An 18,195-nucleotide genomic window follows, 5' to 3' on the forward strand; every position below is an offset into this window, starting at 1 on the left:
TGGCTGTATTCAAGCTGTGTGATTTGTGACTGGTGGTGTGTCTCCACAGCAGTTGCGCAAAGTCTGCGTAATTATAGCTCAGCCTGAGTGTCAAAAAAAACCCGGAGCGTGTTATCCAATCAGCGAGCCAGAAAAGTGAAACGCCCTGCAATCCGACCAATCAGCGTCGCCGCTTCTCTCAGTGACCTCGTTTAACCCTTTTTGTGACGAACTAATTTTACACGGCTCTAATATAAAAGCCTGTGATCAAAGCTTTTCTATTTCCAAATAAACCATCGCCGCGTTCGCTCTTTCCTCTTCAATATTAGCTAACCTGAAAAATTCTGAATTGCAAATAGCTACGATTTTACATATTTTTTTTGTTTTGTTCGTAAACAGCTCAGAAATGATATTTGGAGGGTCACTGTGACACGAAGCTGACTCTAACAGCATACGCAAAAGACACTGCTTAACTGTTTAATCGCTGGTAATTTGATTAAAATTAACCTTTAATAAGATATTAAAGCAGTGTTTACTGCAACGCTCCGTTCCGGAACGCGAGGATTTAGAGATTTTGCTTCGAGTCGGACGGTTTTTCTGTTCCCACCGCGGCGGAGTGATGGCGGCGCTGAGGGCGGTGAGTTCGGTTTGATCTGTTTTTCTGTCTCTTTTGAACTTTTCTGTCAATAATTAATGACTGAGTTTAAATACACAGCCCTCTCCCACATAAACCCTGACCCCCGTTTGCCGATTTAGACCTCAGACTGTCGCCCGCAGGGAGCTTTTGCGAGTCTTCGCTTTTGGTTCCAAAACTGCAGCAAAAAAAAACCTCGGCGATGATAAAAGTGTAAATCTGCTGTTGTCTCTGCAGCTGTGGTCAGAAAAGTAAAGACCAAGCTGGTAACTAATGCCTCTGCTGGGGGGTTAAGCTACGGTAGAGCTGTCTGTGCTGCAGGTCTGCTGGCTTTTGCCAGCTGGAGCTTCAGCTCTGATGGACCTGGATGAAACGTGGCTTCTGAACCCGAGCCAGAGGTAATCTCCCCCTGTAGGAGCTTCTCTCTGAACCCTGAGACCACCCTGCGACCACCCGGATGTTCCCTGAGGTGTAAAAACAGCAGATTAACTAAAATATTTAAGATCAATAAACAGTAGAAAACAGGGCGATAAAATGAGGACAAGAAAACAACAAACTGGAGCAAAAAAACTAAACAAAGAGTGTCTACCTGTAATTAACTCTATATAACATTAGAATAAACCCTAATAAACATAAAGTCAGTGGTCAGTGAGAGTGTCTACCTGTAATTAACTCTATATAACATTAGAATAAACCCAAATAAACAGAAAGTCAGTGATCAGTGAGAGTGTCTACCTGTAATTAACTCTATATAACATTAGAATAAACCCTAATAAACAGAAAGTCAGTGGTCAGTGAGAGTGTCTACCTGTAATTAACTCTATATAACATTAGAATAAACCCAAATAAACAGAAAGTCAGTGGTCAGTGAGAGTGTCTACCTGTAATTAACTCTATATAACATTAGAATAAACCCAAATAAACATAAAGTCAGTGGTCAGTAAGAGTGTCTACCTGTAATTAACTCTATATAACATTAGAATAAACCCAAATAAACATAGTCAGTGGTCAGTGAGAGCGTCTACCTGTAATTAACTCTATATAACATTAGAATAAACCCAAATAAACATAGTCAGTGGTCAGTGAGAGCGTCTACCTGTAATTAACTCTATATAACATTAGAATAAACCCAAATAAACATAAAGTCGGTGGTCATTGAGCGTGTCTACCTGTAATTAACTCTATATAACATTAGAATAAACCCAAATAAACAGAAAGTCAGGTGCGTGCACACATTAGGAGCCGTCCCAATTAATTGTTTGTTTGTTTGTTTGTTTGTGTTTATTCTGATGTTAATGAAGCAGTGCACTGTTAGTGCTCAGGTAAGCAGCTTTACAGGTGGTTCTGCTGACTGACTGTGTTCTGGTTGTTAAAGCAGAGCCTGGCTGCTCCTGTTGTTCCACAAACACAGACTTGAGACATAATGCAGGGGTGTGTGTGTGTGTGTGTGTGTGTGTGTGTGTGTGTGTGTGTGTGTGTGTGTGCGCGCAGGCGTGTATGCATACATGCCAAACCCTCATAAACTCTGAACAGCTCTTGACCACCCGTGTCACCTTGGCAGTGAAAGTCAACACTAGAAGGCATTCAGCACCTTGCAGAAAACACGCCCAGCCTGCGAGACACTCGCTCTGTCTTCCTGTGCCGTAGGAGGGTGGAGGGGTGGTCTACTTTAGAGGCTCGTCTTAGTGGAAAAGCCCAAATTAGGAACTTCTTCAGTGTAAATTCTGACTGAATGTCAAAAAGTAGGAAAACTGCAAGACAGTGGATACACAGACAAAAGTATTGGGACACCTGCTCATCCTCGTTTCTTCTATAATCAAGCCTATTAAAAAGAGCTGATCCTGCTTCTGTTGGAGTAACTGTCTCTACTGTCCAGGGAATAAGACTTTCTGCTAGATTTTGTTTGAGCATTGCTGTGAGGATTTGATTGCTTTCAGCGACAAGAGCAGCGTTGGTGAGGCCCAAGTCCCCAAATCCTCCTATTCACCACCATCCATCATTCCACTCATTCCACTGCACCACAGCTCAATGCTGCTGGGGGGCTTTATACCCCTCTAGCCCACGCCTGGCATTAGGCAGCATGGTGCCAACAGGCTCATGTTTACTATCTGCTCCAGAGAGTCCTATTCTATTGGCAGTACTTCTTCTCTACAGAGACTAGACAAGCTATGTTGTGTGTGCATTTGCACATCTGTGTCAGCAATGGGTATAACTTAAGTAGCTGGATGCATTCATTAGAATCCATACATATAAATATCATCACAGTCGTGTACAAACCCTCGTATCTCCAAAACTGCAGCTTTACAGGATAAGGGGAAAAAAACTTCTTTCAATTGAAGTCTATGGGAAAATATTTCATTCAGGGTCATTTTGGAGCATTTCTATTGGTCCATTCATCATAAACTTCTAATACATTGTAAAGAACATCTGGCAGATTTACATGATATTAAAAAAAGATTAGTTTTTTTTACATATTTAGCCGATGGCAATTTGGCCCCACCCACACAGTAAACTAAAGGAGTGGTTCAGCCCGGACTGCTTTTTGAATGTGTCACAGCACAGAACTGGTTGCAAAGCTCATTTGCATATGCCATAAATGATAATAAAGTCCCCATATCTTAAACCACAGTATCAGTCGTAGGTCAGCCTCAGCAGCAGCAGCAGCAGTGTTGGGCCTCCGACCTCCATCAGTGTCTCAGCGCTCATCTACTTTCCGCTTCTCCGTCTCTTCTCTGGTTTCAGGCATTATCCGGACGCTTCCTGCAGCCTCTCCCCGTGTCGATTGGCTCTCTGCGCTTCGTCAGCTCGTCTTTCAAGGTATTCATCTGACTGGAAGAGCGGAGCTGAGCGCCCCCTAGGCTCGGCTCCCTGTGTCAGTCCTGGGTGCAGTTGAGTCTCATGACTCTGCGTGACCAGGCCTGTTCACTTTCCGACTGCGGTCAGGTTGGGCAGCATTCCACAGACTGAACAGTGTCGCGTGGCCTCATCAAACACACCTGATTGAAGTCTGGAGGGGCTTATTGATGAGTCCTGATCAGTTGAATTGGCTCGATTGGCCCTCATGTTGAGCTTCTGGGTGGTGCAGCTGGTTGAGGTTTCTTCTAGCTTCTCTTTAGGCGTAGCTTAGAGGGCCTCTGTTTCTTGGAAAACTGATTTTCCATCAATTTATTAAAAATAATAAAGTGTACCATTCACCCCCACCCGCTCCACACAGCGTCCATATATGGAGACTATGCTGTAAAAACCGTCTGTTTCAAATGGATTCATTGTTTTTATGATGTCACATTTGCATATCTGCAGTTTAGCCCCACCTACTCATGACTCTGCAGTTCTCGGGGGTGTTTCTGTGCAGAGCTAATTTACATATACTGTTCCTAAAGCAACGTTGTGCATCAGCCACACCTTCAACTGTCAGCTTCAGACGCATGTTGACGTTCCACTGCATGAGAAGAGCCATTGTAGCCTATACCCAGAGCCGGCCCACAGCTTACTCGAATTACGCAGCCGCTTAGGGACACAGTGCCACCAGGGGGCCCCCAAGAGCACCAAGATTTCATGAAAAAAATACATATTTTTTAAAATAAAAGAAAATGGTATTACCATCACTGTACTTCTGACTAGTAAAAAGTCCTGGTCCACAGATCTGCATTGTAAAAATGCTAATTCAGGATCTCTCTGATGTAGTCTAGTCTAGTTGTGATGTGACGTGATGTGCAGTGGAGCTATGGCGGAGAACCTCTCTCCAGAACTGCTGCTGTGTAACGCTGAAAATGTAAACCCTGATTTGCCCCTGGGCTCCCCCTACAGTTGTGTAATTCACTTTTACTCCACTGCCGTAAATACAATTCACTTTGAGCGCCCCCTAATGGACGGATGTACACATGCATTTCTGGACAGTCTGAGACAAGCTCCAGCAGCTTGATCTGAAGGTGGAGCAGCATGTGGGCTGAGGCGGTAGAGTAATACTACAGGATTTTACACTAATGTGACTCTATGGGTTCTGCAGCGTTACACAGCAGCAGTTCTGGAGAGAGGTTCTCCTCCTGCAGCTCCACCACCAAAGCTCCATATAGTGCAGTAGCAGCAGCAGCGCTCCGGCCCGGAGTGGGAATGACGGAGACGCCGTTCTCCCCCTGTTCCAGACAGTGGAGCATCAGCATGATCCTGAAGCTGCTGATTTACAGTAGGGTGGGGGAGGTTTTAAGGAGATGGCAGAGCTGGTTAGTTAATGAAAGTATTGAGTCTGACCTCTCTCTCTCTCTCTCTGTGCTTTCACTCTTTCATACACTCTCTCTCTCTCACTCCGTCTGTCCAGCAGCACCCCTCCCTCCCTCCCTTCTCAAGGCTTAATTTCTGTCAATTATTGTGAACGTTTGACCAGCATGACTGAATCCAGATCAGTTTTTAAATGCATGTTTAATCAGAGATCATGAATAAAAACCTCTCTGCCCTTCCACATATCCGCTTTACTCCCTCCTCCCTCTCTTTCTTCCTTTTCCCTTCTCTCTCCACCCATCTCTCTGCCAGGCTGCTGATCTGACCATCGAGAAGAGTAATGCCTTGAAGCCCAAGCCGGACCCGTCCACCCTGGTGTTCGGGAAGCAGTTCTCGGACCACATGCTGACCATCTACTGGTCTGAGAAAGGAGGATGGAAAACCCCTCAGATCAAACCCTTCCAAAACCTCTCCATTCACCCAGCCACGTCCGCCCTGCACTACTCCGTACAGGTCAGTCCTAATGAGACTGTAGCTCCGCCTCCTCAGTGTATATCACAATACCTACATTTAGAGTGTTATTAATATTCACCCTAATGAGAGACTGTAGCTCCGCCTCCTCAGTGTATATCACAATACCTACATTTAGAGAGTTATTAATATTCACCCTAATGAGAGACTGTAGCTCCGCCTCCTCAGTGTATATCACAATACCTACATATAGAGAGTTATTAATATATTTATATTCACCACTAGATGATGCATTTGTGAGTGTGAATGGGTTAAATATAACACCTTTAATGTTGTCTCTCTCTCTCTGTGTGTGTGTGTGTGTGTTTGTGTGTGTGTGTGTGTGTGTGTGTGCGCGCGCGCAGCTCTTTGAAGGGATGAAGGCGTTCAGGGGGACGGATAATCACATTCGTCTGTTCAGGCCCATGCTGAATATGGAGCGCATGTTCCGCAGTGCTGAGCGCTCCAGCCTCCCTGTGAGTTCCTGAGTTCTGCTCTCAGACATCCCATAATTCCTCTGTCCTGCACTTCAGAAACCATTCAAATGCTTTCTACCTGTGTCCCCCCCCCCGTCTGCCTGTGTCCCCCCCCCCCCGTCTGCCTGTGTGTGTCCCCCCCAGTCTGCCTGTGTGTCCCCCCCCGTCTGCCTGTGTCCCCGCGTCTACCTGTCCTTCTGCCTGCGTGTGTCCCCGTCTGGCTGTCCGTCTGCCTGTGTGTGTCCCCGTCTGTCTGTCCGTCTGCCTGTATGTGTCCCCGTCTGCCTGTGTGTGTCCCCGTCTGTCTGTCCGTCTGCCTGTGTGTGTCCCCGTCTGTCTGTCCGTCTGCCTGTGTGTCCCCGTCTGCCTGTCTGTCCGTCTGCCTGTCGGTCTGTGTTCCCGTCTGCCTGACGGTCTGTGTTCCCGTCTGCCTGTACATCTGTGTGTGTCCCCGTCTGCCTGTCTGTCCGTCTGCCTGTCGGTCTGTGTTCCTGCCTGCCTGTCGGTCTGTGTTCCCGCCTGCCTGCATGTGTCCCCGCGTGTGTGTCTGTCTCTCTGGGTGTTAGTGTGTGTGTGTGTGTGTGTGTGTGTGTGTGTGGTTTTAATGGTGTAGGATTTTGTGTGAGACGTGTGTGTTCTCTCCTCCTCAGGTGTTTGATAAGCAGGAGCTGGTGGAGTGCATTAAGAAGCTGGTAGAGGTGGATCAGGAGTGGGTCCCGTACTCCACCAACGCCAGTCTCTACATCCGACCCACCTTCATCGGAATGGAGGTGAGCTAGCATCAGCTGTGCGTTTCACAGTCTGACACACACACACACACACACACACACACGACTGTAGGAGCTGTTCTACACAGTAGTAAAATACAGACCAGACAGTGTAACTAACACCAACACCAGCTTCTGTTTGAACACACTGGCCACTCACACTTAGTTACAGTGGTAATATTGGAGAGGTAAATAAGTGTCTAGGGGTCATTAGGGGTCAGTTGTTGTGTGGTCTCAAGACTGACTTCTGTATTTAGTAGCATCTGAGCTTAGAGAGATCTTTTGGTTTCTGACCGATACAAACTAACAGGGTATTTTGTAGGGACGCACTGATCCGGCTTTTTCAGTTCCGATACGATACCGATACATAAACTTTGCATATCGGTCAATACCTGATACCAATCCGATACCATTGTTGAATGAATAAACCGTATATCTCACCATGTGGAAGAGACTTAATGCATCAGGATTGACTTCAACATTACTTTACTAACTTTATAACAATGAACACACAGATATATATAAATGTACTAAATTGCTATTTTTTGTCACTAGAATAAACAGTGGTCCAGGACCCTCACACAGCTTTCAAATTTAAAATAAAAAGGAGACTTCTTAAAATATATTAAAATACATAAAATTTTCAGTCAAAGGTGTAAATACGTAGCTTCACTTTGTCAAACACACAAACAGTAATCAATGTTATTTTAAAATATTTAGCATAATTTAAAAAATATAAGTAGCTTGGTCAAACATACAAGCAGTAATGAAATACTGCAAACATCTAAACATTTAGTTCAGTCTCACATCAACCAATTAAAGTGAAAGTATCGGTTCCATGGATCGGCCTAATCATCTGATACCCGATCCAGCTAATTTTATTAATATCGGGGCTGATATCAGATCCTAATATAACAGTGGAGCTCTTCTGTACATCGCTCTGGAGAAGAGCATCTGCTAAGGGCCTTCAATATAAATGTAAATTAGGCAAGACTCCAAACCATACGTTCTCCTACCTGTATACCTGCATATATTTCCTATCTATTCACAAATGGTTATGGTGATCTAAGTTTGTACGAATGTCAAACATTAAAAATGGACTTTACTGAACAGTAAGAGGAAATACATCGCTGTAGATTAAGTATCATATTGGAAAGGTCAAATTTCTTAGCTTTTAAGGATGACTGTATATTTTACCGGCAGAAGTTTAAGTAGGAAGCTTTTAAAAAGACTTAAATATTTGAATTAAAACGCTGCAAAAAGGAGCTTTTTCAGGGTTTCCGTGGTAGAGGCGTCAGGTAGTGGTTAAATATGGTTGAATAGTGAGACCTAAATGGTTAAATAATGACACTTGGTGGTTAAATGGCTTCTAAATGGTTCTGTGTGACGCCAAAAAAATGACTGTTGTTACAGTTGTAAGTCAGAAGCTCTGTAAGCTCGGGTCACTCTGAAAGCCTTGTGTGTGTGTGTGTGTGTGTGTGTGTGTGTGTGTGTGTGTGTGTGTGTGTGTGTGTGTGGAAAAACAAAGAATGGAGAAGATAAGGTGTAGTTTGTGTTTGGGTTTAACTGAGTTATTTTTACAGATTTGGATCAGTCAGATATTTTCTAGTTTACAGAATGGCTGTGGCTCTGGGGCTGTGGCTCTGGGGCTGTGGCTCTGGGGCTGTGGCTCTGGGGCTGTGGCTCTGGGGCTGTGGCTCTGGGGCTCTGGGGCTGTGGCTCTGGGGCTGTGGCTCTGGCTCTGTGGCTCTGGGGCTGTGGCTCTGGGGCTGTGGCTCTGGGTGTGTGGCTCTGGGGCTCTGGCTCTGGGGCTCTGGCTCTGGGGCTCTGGGTGTGTGGCTCTGGCTGGCTGTGCACATTAATAACCTCTCCAACTCCGTCCCCTCCAGCCGTCTCTGGGCGTGTCTCGCTCAGGCCACGCCCTGCTATTCGTCATTGTGGGTCCAGTGGGGCCGTACTTTGCCACCGGAACCTTCAACCCTGTGTCTCTGCTGGCAGACCCTCGCTACGTACGAGCCTGCAGGGGGGGCGTGGGGGCTTACAAGATGGGAGGGTAAGTGACGACCAAATTCACACACAGTTTAAACTCAGTTCCTCTCCTCAGTTTGACCTTTTCTCAGAGTACTTCCCTCCCTACATCTGTTTATATATATCGTTCATATATGGAAGTCTGTGGAGGAAGTGTCATTTTGGAGCATTTCCATTGGTCCGTTCATCGTGAAATTCGGATACAATATAAAGAACAACTGCCGACTCACATTATGGAGGTTCTTATGTGAAAGCCAGAATATAATATAATTAATAATAATAATAATAATAATAATAATGAATCGAATTTTCATAAACAATAACTTACAGGTGTTAAAAACAGTATTTAAGTACAAGATGTAATTATTTTTTGATCATTAAATGCGACAAGATATTTACAGATAATCAATAGACTGTGAAGTTATAACAGAGTTATGGATATGATAATGAACCAGTTGTTTTCATATCTTTTGTCAACATCTGTTCCGTTCATCCTTCTGGCAATTATTTATTTATTTAATATTTTATTTACTTATGTAACATTATTTAGTTAGTTATTACTTCATACTAATGGTTTGTGTATCATTTGGTCATGCTGCTATTAATAATAATAATAATAATAATAATAAGTTATTTATCAACATCAACAAGGCTGGGATTTGAATGTCTGCTTGTCTGGGTTGATTAGCTGCATTCAGGCTAAGAGGGGACTGACAGACTACCTATTATTATTATTATTATTATTATAATTATTATCAGTGTCAGCGATTCTCTGAAGAGTGGCACACAGTCTGCTTCCCTCCTGCCCGACGTGTTGGTCATCCGGTATTGTATTGTATAATGTATGAAAGGTGTTCTGTGTAAGTGACCGACACACTGAATTATTCCCGACTACTTTCACTGTAACGTTCCCGTCACCGGCCGCTCAGGCGAGCCCCACTTCCCCTCCAAACACGACCCTCGACCTCCTCCTACACACCTTCCTCACCTCATTAGCTAATTATTAAACCCCAAACAAACAGTCATGTGTGGTGGAGCAGGGAACCGTGTGTGTGTGTGTGTGTGTGTGTGTGTGTGTGTGTGTGTGTGTGTGTGTGTGTGTTCAGTGGGTGGATAGGCATTCCTCTTAAAGTGGGAGAGTCTGCACTGCTGTTTTTAAATAGAACTGATTGAGTTCCTCTTGTATTCAAGGTCAAACACATGCTGGACCGTTCTTATTTATTTAGTTAGTTAGTTATTAGTGCTCAGACCTTTTATTTGGTACCTCTTCAGGTGCTTGATGTCTCTTAGGGATAACTGTCTGGCTCACAGTGGTAAATGTAAATTACTATACTTTAATATCCAGTACACATTTCATCAGCAGCTACTACAGATTGATCTGTAACTACTTTATATAATTCTATAATTGATATAATCTAACTGGAATTACTCCAGATTTACTCTCTACTATAAATTCTTCATGATTCGTAAATCAGTATCTAGGCCTACTGTGAGTTACTGTGAATAATTCCAGATGCACTGTGATTTACTCCGTGTGTGTGTGTGTGTGTGTGTGTGTGTGTGTGTGTGTGTGTGTGTGTGTGTGTGTGTGTGTTACAGAAATTATGGACCTACCATTGCGATCCAGGCTGAGGCACTGAAGCAGGGCTGTCAGCAGGTGCTGTGGCTGTACGGGAAGGATGAGGAGATCACTGAGGTCGGCACCATGAACCTCTTCATCTTCTGGACTACTGACAAAGGAGGTGAGCCGTGTGTGTGTGTGTGTGTGTGTGTGTGTGTGTGTGTGTGTGTGTGTGTCTGTCTGTGGTGGGGGGGGAAGTGAAAGAAGGAAGGCTGCGCTGTGGTGCTGTAGTTCACACACATTGTTGGCCAGTCTTTCGGGACACACTTGCTCAGAGGGGCCTCGCACACACACTCAGCTCTAAACAGTAAATGGACAACATGATTAATGACTTGCATGAACAGTGGAGGATAGAGGCTCTTTAACACAGGAGCTTTTCCTCCTGTGGGTTTCACTCTGCTGCTGCACGTGGCTCCTGTCTCCCCCTGCTGGCCGTGTAGAGCACAGGCTTTCTGTAGTTTGAGGACTGAGCCAGATGTTTTTATCAGTGGTGTTCAGTGTACAGAGTGTCTGTCCATGTATCCACTGCTGGAAATTTCTCAAACGATTTAAACTGGATTATTTTTTTGTGAATTATTATTTTAATCTGACTGAAATTATTATAGTCAGGCTGTTAAAATGACACACTGTAGATTCATACTGGATAAAAAGCCACCTGCAGTTATTGTATCCAGGCTATAACAACTCTTCCACTGTAGATTCATAGTGGATTAACATCTGTCAGCAACCATTACTGCCAGACTGTAAAAAACTACTTACTTGATGAAATATTGCAGATTCATACTGGATTAAATACTGCAGATTTATACAGGATGAAATATTGCAGATTCTTACTGGATTAAATACTGCAGATTTATACAGGATGAAATATTGCAGATTCATACTGGATTAAATACTGCAGATTTATACAGGATGAAATATTGCAGATTCATACTGGATTGAAAGTCATTACTGCCAGACTTCTAATCTACTATTTACTGGATTAAACTGCAAATTCATACTGGATTAAACTGCAAATTCATACTGGATTAAATACTGCAGATTTATACGGGATGAAATATTGCAGATTCATACTGGATTAAATACTGCAGATTTATACGGGATGAAATACTGCAGATTCATTCTGGATTGAAAGTCATTACTGCCAGACTTCTAATCTACTATTTATTGGATTAATCTGCAAATTCATACTGGATTAAATATTGCAGATTCATACTGGATTAAATACTGCAGAATCATGCTGCATTCAAATTGATCAAAAATTATTGTTGTCAGATTGATTACTACATACTGGATTGAACTGCAGATTCATACTGGATTTACAGCAATCAACAGTCAGACTGTCAGACTACTTCATACGGGATTAAATACTGCAGATTCATACTGGATTGAATTAGAGATCAGTACAAAACCATGTCCCGGTACAGCAGCACCAGTAGGGCGGCTTTCTGTTGCCTCTGTTATTTTAACAGTTTCAGTTCAGTTCTGTGGGAAAGTGTATGAAGTGTTTTAATGCGTGTACTTGCCTCTTCTGTCTGTCTGTCTGTCTGTCTGTCTGTCTGCCTGCCTGCAGAGCTAGAGTTGATCACTCCTCCACTAGACGGCATCATTCTCCCAGGAGTCACCAGGCAGTCTCTGCTGGATCTGGCCAGAGAATGGGTGAGTGAGAGTGGAGAAAAGGAAGCAGGAGGGTGAGGGAGGAAGTGTGGAGGAGACGGTGGGAGGGAAAGGGGAAGTGAGGGAACTGTGCTGTTGAACTGACTCGACTCTTTAATCGGCCGTTTACTGAGTGAGTGGTTAGGGTAAACGGAGGCTGCTGCACTCTGAGAGATCCTACCACCAATATCACCACGTACTTATTCTGATAATACACTGAAGTGGATGTGGTGATGGTGTGTGTGAGCTGAATTAGGTTTAAACACTTGAATGTTTACTGTGCTGGTGGGATATGACCTCACAGCAAGGAGAGAACATGTATGTTCTCTCTCAGTTCCAGATATCGTCACCGTTCCAGTTCCAGAAAGTTTAGTCCGATTGTGAGCCTCAGGGTTGCTTGCAGCTTTTTGATCAGATGCACGGTTTCCGTGTAGCAACAGATTTTGAGGAATTCTTCCTGCAGGAACGTCACATAGAAATACACTGATAACACATAGCCAACCACATGGGGTACCACTGCACCTGAGCACCCACCTGAGACACCATAGCAGCCATCTGGGATACCATAGAACCTGCTCAGCGACCACTTAGCAGCCATGACGAACCATAACAATCACTTTGCAAAGCTGCTGCACACGCCTAGCAACCACTTCAACAACCGAAAGGGATAACATAGAAAGTGCTTAGCAACCAGCACCATAGCAACCATATAGCAACACTGTAGCAACCATGTGGGATACCTTATCAGTCACATAGCAAGCACCTAGAAACCACTTTACAACAATGTAGCAACGAGCAGACGCGTGTGTGCTGACTGTGCGTGTGTGTGTGTGTGTGTTTGCATGTGTTTTCAGGGCGAGTTTAAGGTGACCGAGCGGACAGTGGTTATGAAAGAGTTTCTGGAGGCTCTGAAGGGAGGTCGGGTGCGGGAGGTGTTTGGAGCTGGAACCGCTTGCGTGGTGTGTCCCGTCGGCAGCCTGCTCTACAAAGGACAGGTAATCGGGCTAACGGCTGCTGACCCTTTCAGTGTTCCGATCACATCGGCACGAGAGATCAATACTGCTTTTAGAAAGGTTCCCATTATACTGACTGAAAAAGATTACACCTAGAGCTTACACCCATCAGCCATAACATTAGTACCTAAGTAAGTAGGTCCTTGTGGAGGCATGGACTCCATGACCATTAATGAGCCTTGGGTGCCCATGACCCTGTCACCGGTTCACTGGTTGTCCTGCCTTGGAGCACTTTTGGTAGGTACTGACCACTGCATACACCAGACCTGCCTGATGCTCTGGAGATGTTCTGACTGTTGTCTAGAACATCACAGTTTGGTTCTTGTCAAAATGTCCTTCGTCACCTTCAAGAACCGACTTGCTGACCCCTTGACGGGAGTGGTGTTCACTTCACCTTTTAGTGGTGCTAATGTAATGGCTGATTTGGTGTTTGAAGGAGAACAACAAAGTGGAAAATGGAGATACATGTTTTATACAGGATTTAGTAAAGAATTGTAGCACTTATGATATCGGATGTCAGATGTCACCTGAGACCTGTGATTGGTTGGTTGTTTTGGTTCCCACCCCACTGATCTCTCCATCTCTCCTGCAGACCTATCAGATTCCCACCATGCAGAACGGGCCGGAGCTCGCCTCCAGGTTCTTTAAGGAGCTCACTGACATACAGGTTAGTGACGTTTACTGCAAAGGTGTAAAGCAGGAGTTCAGTAAGATACTTTGGACAAATGTTTGTGGACACCCCTTCTGATTAATGCATTCAGCTGTGGAATGATGGATGGGGCTCCATCCAGTACTTTTGGGATCAGTTGAGAGTGATGAGGTGGGGTGGGATGGTCGTGATCGTCATCCAACATCCTGACCTCACTGACCTCACTCTTGTCGCTGAACGCAATCAAATCCTCACAGCAATGCTCTGCTTTTGAAAGCCTTCTTTTTCTCTGGACAGTAGAAGACAGTTACTGTTCCTGCCTTTGTTGAACACCCTCATTTCAGTAGAAGCAGTGAATGAGCCGGTGTCCCAATACTTTGTCCATATCATTATTTATTTATTTATTTATTTATTATATGATATATGTTATAAATATATACATATATTTATATATCTATATGTATGAGATATGGACAAAAGTATTGGGACACCGGCTCATTCACTGCTTCTTCTGAAATCAAGGGTGTGTGTGTATATATATATATATATGTGTGTGTGTGTGTGTGTGTGTGTATATATATATATATATATATATATATATATATATATATATATATATATATATATATGCGCAGTCTTATAGCTACAGACATTAGTAGCAACCTTGAGGCCTTTGCATGTTTTGTACTGAAACTGAGTGTGTGATAATAAAACCCTTCCGTTAGCACCATGCTAATTGGTGGTGTGTACGTTTCCAGCGCTTAGCTGCATTAGCCTCGTAGCTTCATTGCTAAAATCTTATGTTTATTTCTTTCTTTTCTGATTTGAATTCAACTTCAAGTAATTAATGGTCTTACCCTGCTGTCCTCTTCTATCCACACACAGTACGGACGCACAAAGAGGGACTGGGCGCCAGTCGTCGTCTGATTGGTCAGCCAGTCTAGATCAACTTCTTCCAATCGTTAGTAAGAAGCGTATGTACCGGACCACCTGCCCCTAACCCACTGATGCACTCCTCCTCCTGGCAGGCTGTGTGTGGTGCTTACAGTCGTCGCTGGGTGGTTGTCTTTATGTCTGTCTGTTTGTCTGTGCTGTGTCGTGTGTAGGAATCTTTTTAAAGGGATAGGCTTAGATATTCTTAGATAGGCTTAGATATTAGAGTCGAATATCGAGTCGCCACTTTACTGGACAGTCTGTAGGTAAAAGACCATCAAACATTTATGCAAAGCAGCGAGAACTGGCTTTAGGACACTCCGCTGCGTTTCGCCGTTATACACATGTATTCTTCCTGCTGCTTCACTGTACAGCATTTGTAGCACTAGGGTCCACTGATGTAGCACTAAGGCTACGTTCGTGCAACAGGTCATTTGAAGTTACTGATGCGGCTCACTGGCTGCAAAGGCATGCTGGGTGCTAACCAAGCTTACACTGTTACCCTTATAGCAGAGAGAGAGAGAGACTTTGAACAAATGAGGAACAAAAATAATAAGTAGGTTTTCGTTACCGTAGAAACACCATCATTATTATAATTTTTTTTTTTAGCCTGTCAATTCACACCCTTCACATTTGTCTTCATAACTGTATCCATGGCTCTAAGGAAGGGCACAGAGTAAAGCTTTACATTTGGCAGGAGAGGCTGATTCCATGTGTTCTGCCAGTGACAGAAGACCGAAGAAATGCAGTAATGTTAAAGTTCGCACAGCTGTACTGTATGTACAATATGCAAGGAAAAGAATGTGATTTATTAATGTTACACATATATATATATTTATATATATTTATATACCCACAGCACTGTGCAGACGTTTTGGAACGGAAAGCTCCTTATCTGAGCAGTAAGTGTCTAAATATCCGTATTAGAATAACACTAATAATAACACTCCTACAGAAAGTGGTGGAGGTTCTCCATCACTGTGTTCATCATTAGAACATCTCCAAAGTTCTCCTCATAAAGTCTAGTATTATTTAGAGTTCTCCTCAGATCAACACCTGGTTTGGTGGTAAATCAGGGCTTAATGATGGTAAATGATGGAGTTGAACACATCCTCCACGCTGTGCTGGCTGGACTGGGGGGCGTCCAGGAGAACCCTGGAGGAACCGAGCTCTGTTCTTCAGACTAGCTCACCAACAAGATCTCACTACTTTCTTTCTTCAGAATGAGAAGCTCTTGTTTCTCCTTTTTACTGGATTTATGATCACCTGCATTAAAAAAGACAGAAAGACTCTGGAATAGCTGAGAGAGGTGGTTTGTAGTAATGTGGTTAGGGGCCTAAAACCTCTGCACAGTGCTGTGTGTGTATAAATGTGGGATCCCAGGTTACTTTGAAAGAAGCACAGATTTTTAGAATGTACAATGTGCTTTTAGAAGTATGTATGTTGGGGCGGAACCAGGCCTGCAGATATAATTTTTTATTATTTTATTTATATATATATAAACAATTTCAAGATTTGGGTTATATTGACCTGTCCATGCTCTGAGCTGCTGCTGTGAGGTTGAACAAGCTGTACAGAATGGTGCGGGTAAACTAAAAAAAAATCCCATTCAACCTAATGAGAGACCGTTTTTATTAAAATATGAAAAATTATTAATCTCAAACTGCGACAGCGTGTAAGATTCACTGTATAATGTGGAGTTTCCAGTTTACGATACTGCTGAGCTGAGCTGGACTGGACTGTTGGTATTTAGGTGTTATACTACTTATATCTCTTCCATGTGAACCCTGTTACACAGGTGGCAGAATGTGGAGTTAGGAGTCTTACCCAGGGACTCGTATAGGACTAGTACAGTGGTGTGTCTGCACAGCCTGGGGACTAAACCCTAGTCTAACACTGGGAGGACTGTGTTGTTCCCCACTACACTACGCTACATTACACCGTCCGTCTCATCCAACCTCCCCGTAGCAGCCGCAAAAGAAAGACTGCGTGTGCTGGCAGAGCGTGGACAGGTTCGTAAGGCTCATACTGCAGGACGGCTCATTCAGCTGGATACACAGATACATAAAGTATAGGAATTTGACCCATTGTAAAGAAAACTGCCCCACTGACGGCCTTTCAGAGGGGTGGGGTTGATGTGAAATTGTGGTTCAGGGTAGGGAAACCTGTGTCGACAGTAGTGGGGAATGAAACCACGCATCTGTCGCCATGACTACAGCTTAAATATAGCCACTTTATATACTAGTTTACATGTATGTAGTGGGCCTATGTAGTGTTGGGAGTCTTGCCCAGTTGCCACAGTCACATCACGTGGTGTGATGGCTCACTAGCAGGTAGTGGTGTTATCCGTTACCCCACCAACCACCATTTATTTCCTATCTAAATCCACCAGTAAAGCTACACAAGTCTTCTGATTTTTTTTTTTTTTTGTGGAATGATGATGATGATGATGATGGTAAAATAGTGAATAGAGAATCTGAACTAATCCAGTTTTCTTTAGGGACTACTTTCTGTAGCCGCACTACACCCTGCAGCATGTATCCCTCCACCATTTTAATGATCTGGTTCTAAAAGCAGGTTCTAGAGCCGAGCTCTTCTCAGAACTCTGGTAGAACCGTGTCTCAGGCATCAGGCAGCGTCTTCATCACCATTAGGTGAAGAACTTTCTGTGAGGAGCTTTTATTATTAGAGCTTCAGACATCTGCTTCCCTTCACCTCCACTGTAGAACCACAGCTCTGACTGGGTCAGGTTATCTAGAACCGAGCCTTTCACACCAAACCCCACCAGACCCCGACCCTGACTGACCTTGTCTATATTAAATGTTAATAATTATGCAGTAATTAAAGATCAGATTATCCAGTTAACTGAGAAGTCCTGCTTTATCAAGCGTAAGGTCAGCCCTGGAAGACGACTGTTAGCATTGTGTTAGCATTGTGCTAGCATTAAAAACCAAACCGAGGTAAACGGAGCATGCACGATAAGATGGCTTCATTATACCCTATAGTTGGAGGCGTCGCTGCACTAACCTGTGTGTGTGTCATCTAGTTAATGTTAATGTTCTAATGAAGCCTGTTATGAGTTGAACTGTTATTACTGATCCTGATCCCCCTTATCATACAGTCTCGTTCAGTGACACCCCCAATCACTACCACCACCACCACAATCTCTCTGTTTCCCCTAAGTGCCTGATGGAGGCAGCTGTAGTTACTGTTCTTTTCTTTTCACTGTGTGTGTGTGTGTGTGTGTGTGTGTGTGTGTGTGTGTGTGTGTGTTAGAGATGCACTGCTGTGTTCTCCATCGCTTTCTTATATAGTGTACTGTATAGTGTACTGTACTCTGAGGGGCTCTGGGTGGGTTGTAGTTACATTTTCTCATTGCTGTCCTCTTATTTTTACAATAAATCTGTGTATAAACAATGCGGTCGTCTTGTTTGAAGATCTGGATGGGCAGTATGAATGTTATCCTGATTATGATTGTAGAATTGTATTACAATTAATAATTCCTATCAAAGAAGCTTAAGTGTTAAGTGAAAGTTCCTCCAACCAAAATAGAGCTAGAAAACAGGCCATTTCCAAAACCCCAAGACTGTTACATCACAGTCTTCACTCGTTATATTTACATTGACCCCGCCCATTAGAGAAAGCTCTAGTCAAATCTGGGGAATGGGTAACGCTGTAACACGCCACGGTGGCTTCAGGAGAATACAGTGGTGT

General features: G+C 43.8%; 2 protein-coding genes across 2 annotated transcripts in view; both read left to right on the forward strand.

The window, feature by feature from the left end:
• Positions 1 to 18,195, forward strand: part of rpl27 (ribosomal protein L27) — a 404,812-nt gene that overhangs the window by 9,574 nt on the left and 377,043 nt on the right. The gene's annotated exons all lie outside the window — the stretch shown is intronic.
• Positions 262 to 17,898, forward strand: bcat2 (branched chain amino-acid transaminase 2, mitochondrial). Its single transcript, XM_072693719.1, has 11 exons — positions 262 to 616; positions 3,356 to 3,430; positions 5,141 to 5,341; positions 5,704 to 5,814; positions 6,465 to 6,584; positions 8,471 to 8,634; positions 10,209 to 10,351; positions 11,804 to 11,889; positions 12,741 to 12,881; positions 13,492 to 13,566; positions 14,434 to 17,898. Exons 1-11 carry the CDS (start codon positions 599 to 601, stop codon positions 14,473 to 14,475), a joined length of 1,176 nt encoding a protein of 391 aa, XP_072549820.1. The 5' UTR covers positions 262 to 598; the 3' UTR covers positions 14,476 to 17,898.

The sequence above is a fragment of the Salminus brasiliensis genome, chromosome 12 (genome assembly GCF_030463535.1).
Source record: "Salminus brasiliensis chromosome 12, fSalBra1.hap2, whole genome shotgun sequence".
Lineage (NCBI taxonomy): Eukaryota > Metazoa > Chordata > Actinopteri > Characiformes > Bryconidae > Salminus > Salminus brasiliensis.

Excerpts from the sequence above, each read along its gene's own strand:
- bcat2 (XM_072693719.1), top strand. Across the intron at positions 6,585-8,470 it reads CCACCTTCATCGGAATGGAG|CCGTCTCTGGGCGTGTCTCG; the intron begins GTGAGCTAGCAT and ends CGTCCCCTCCAG. Across the intron at positions 12,882-13,491 it reads GCCTGCTCTACAAAGGACAG|ACCTATCAGATTCCCACCAT; the intron begins GTAATCGGGCTA and ends TCTCTCCTGCAG.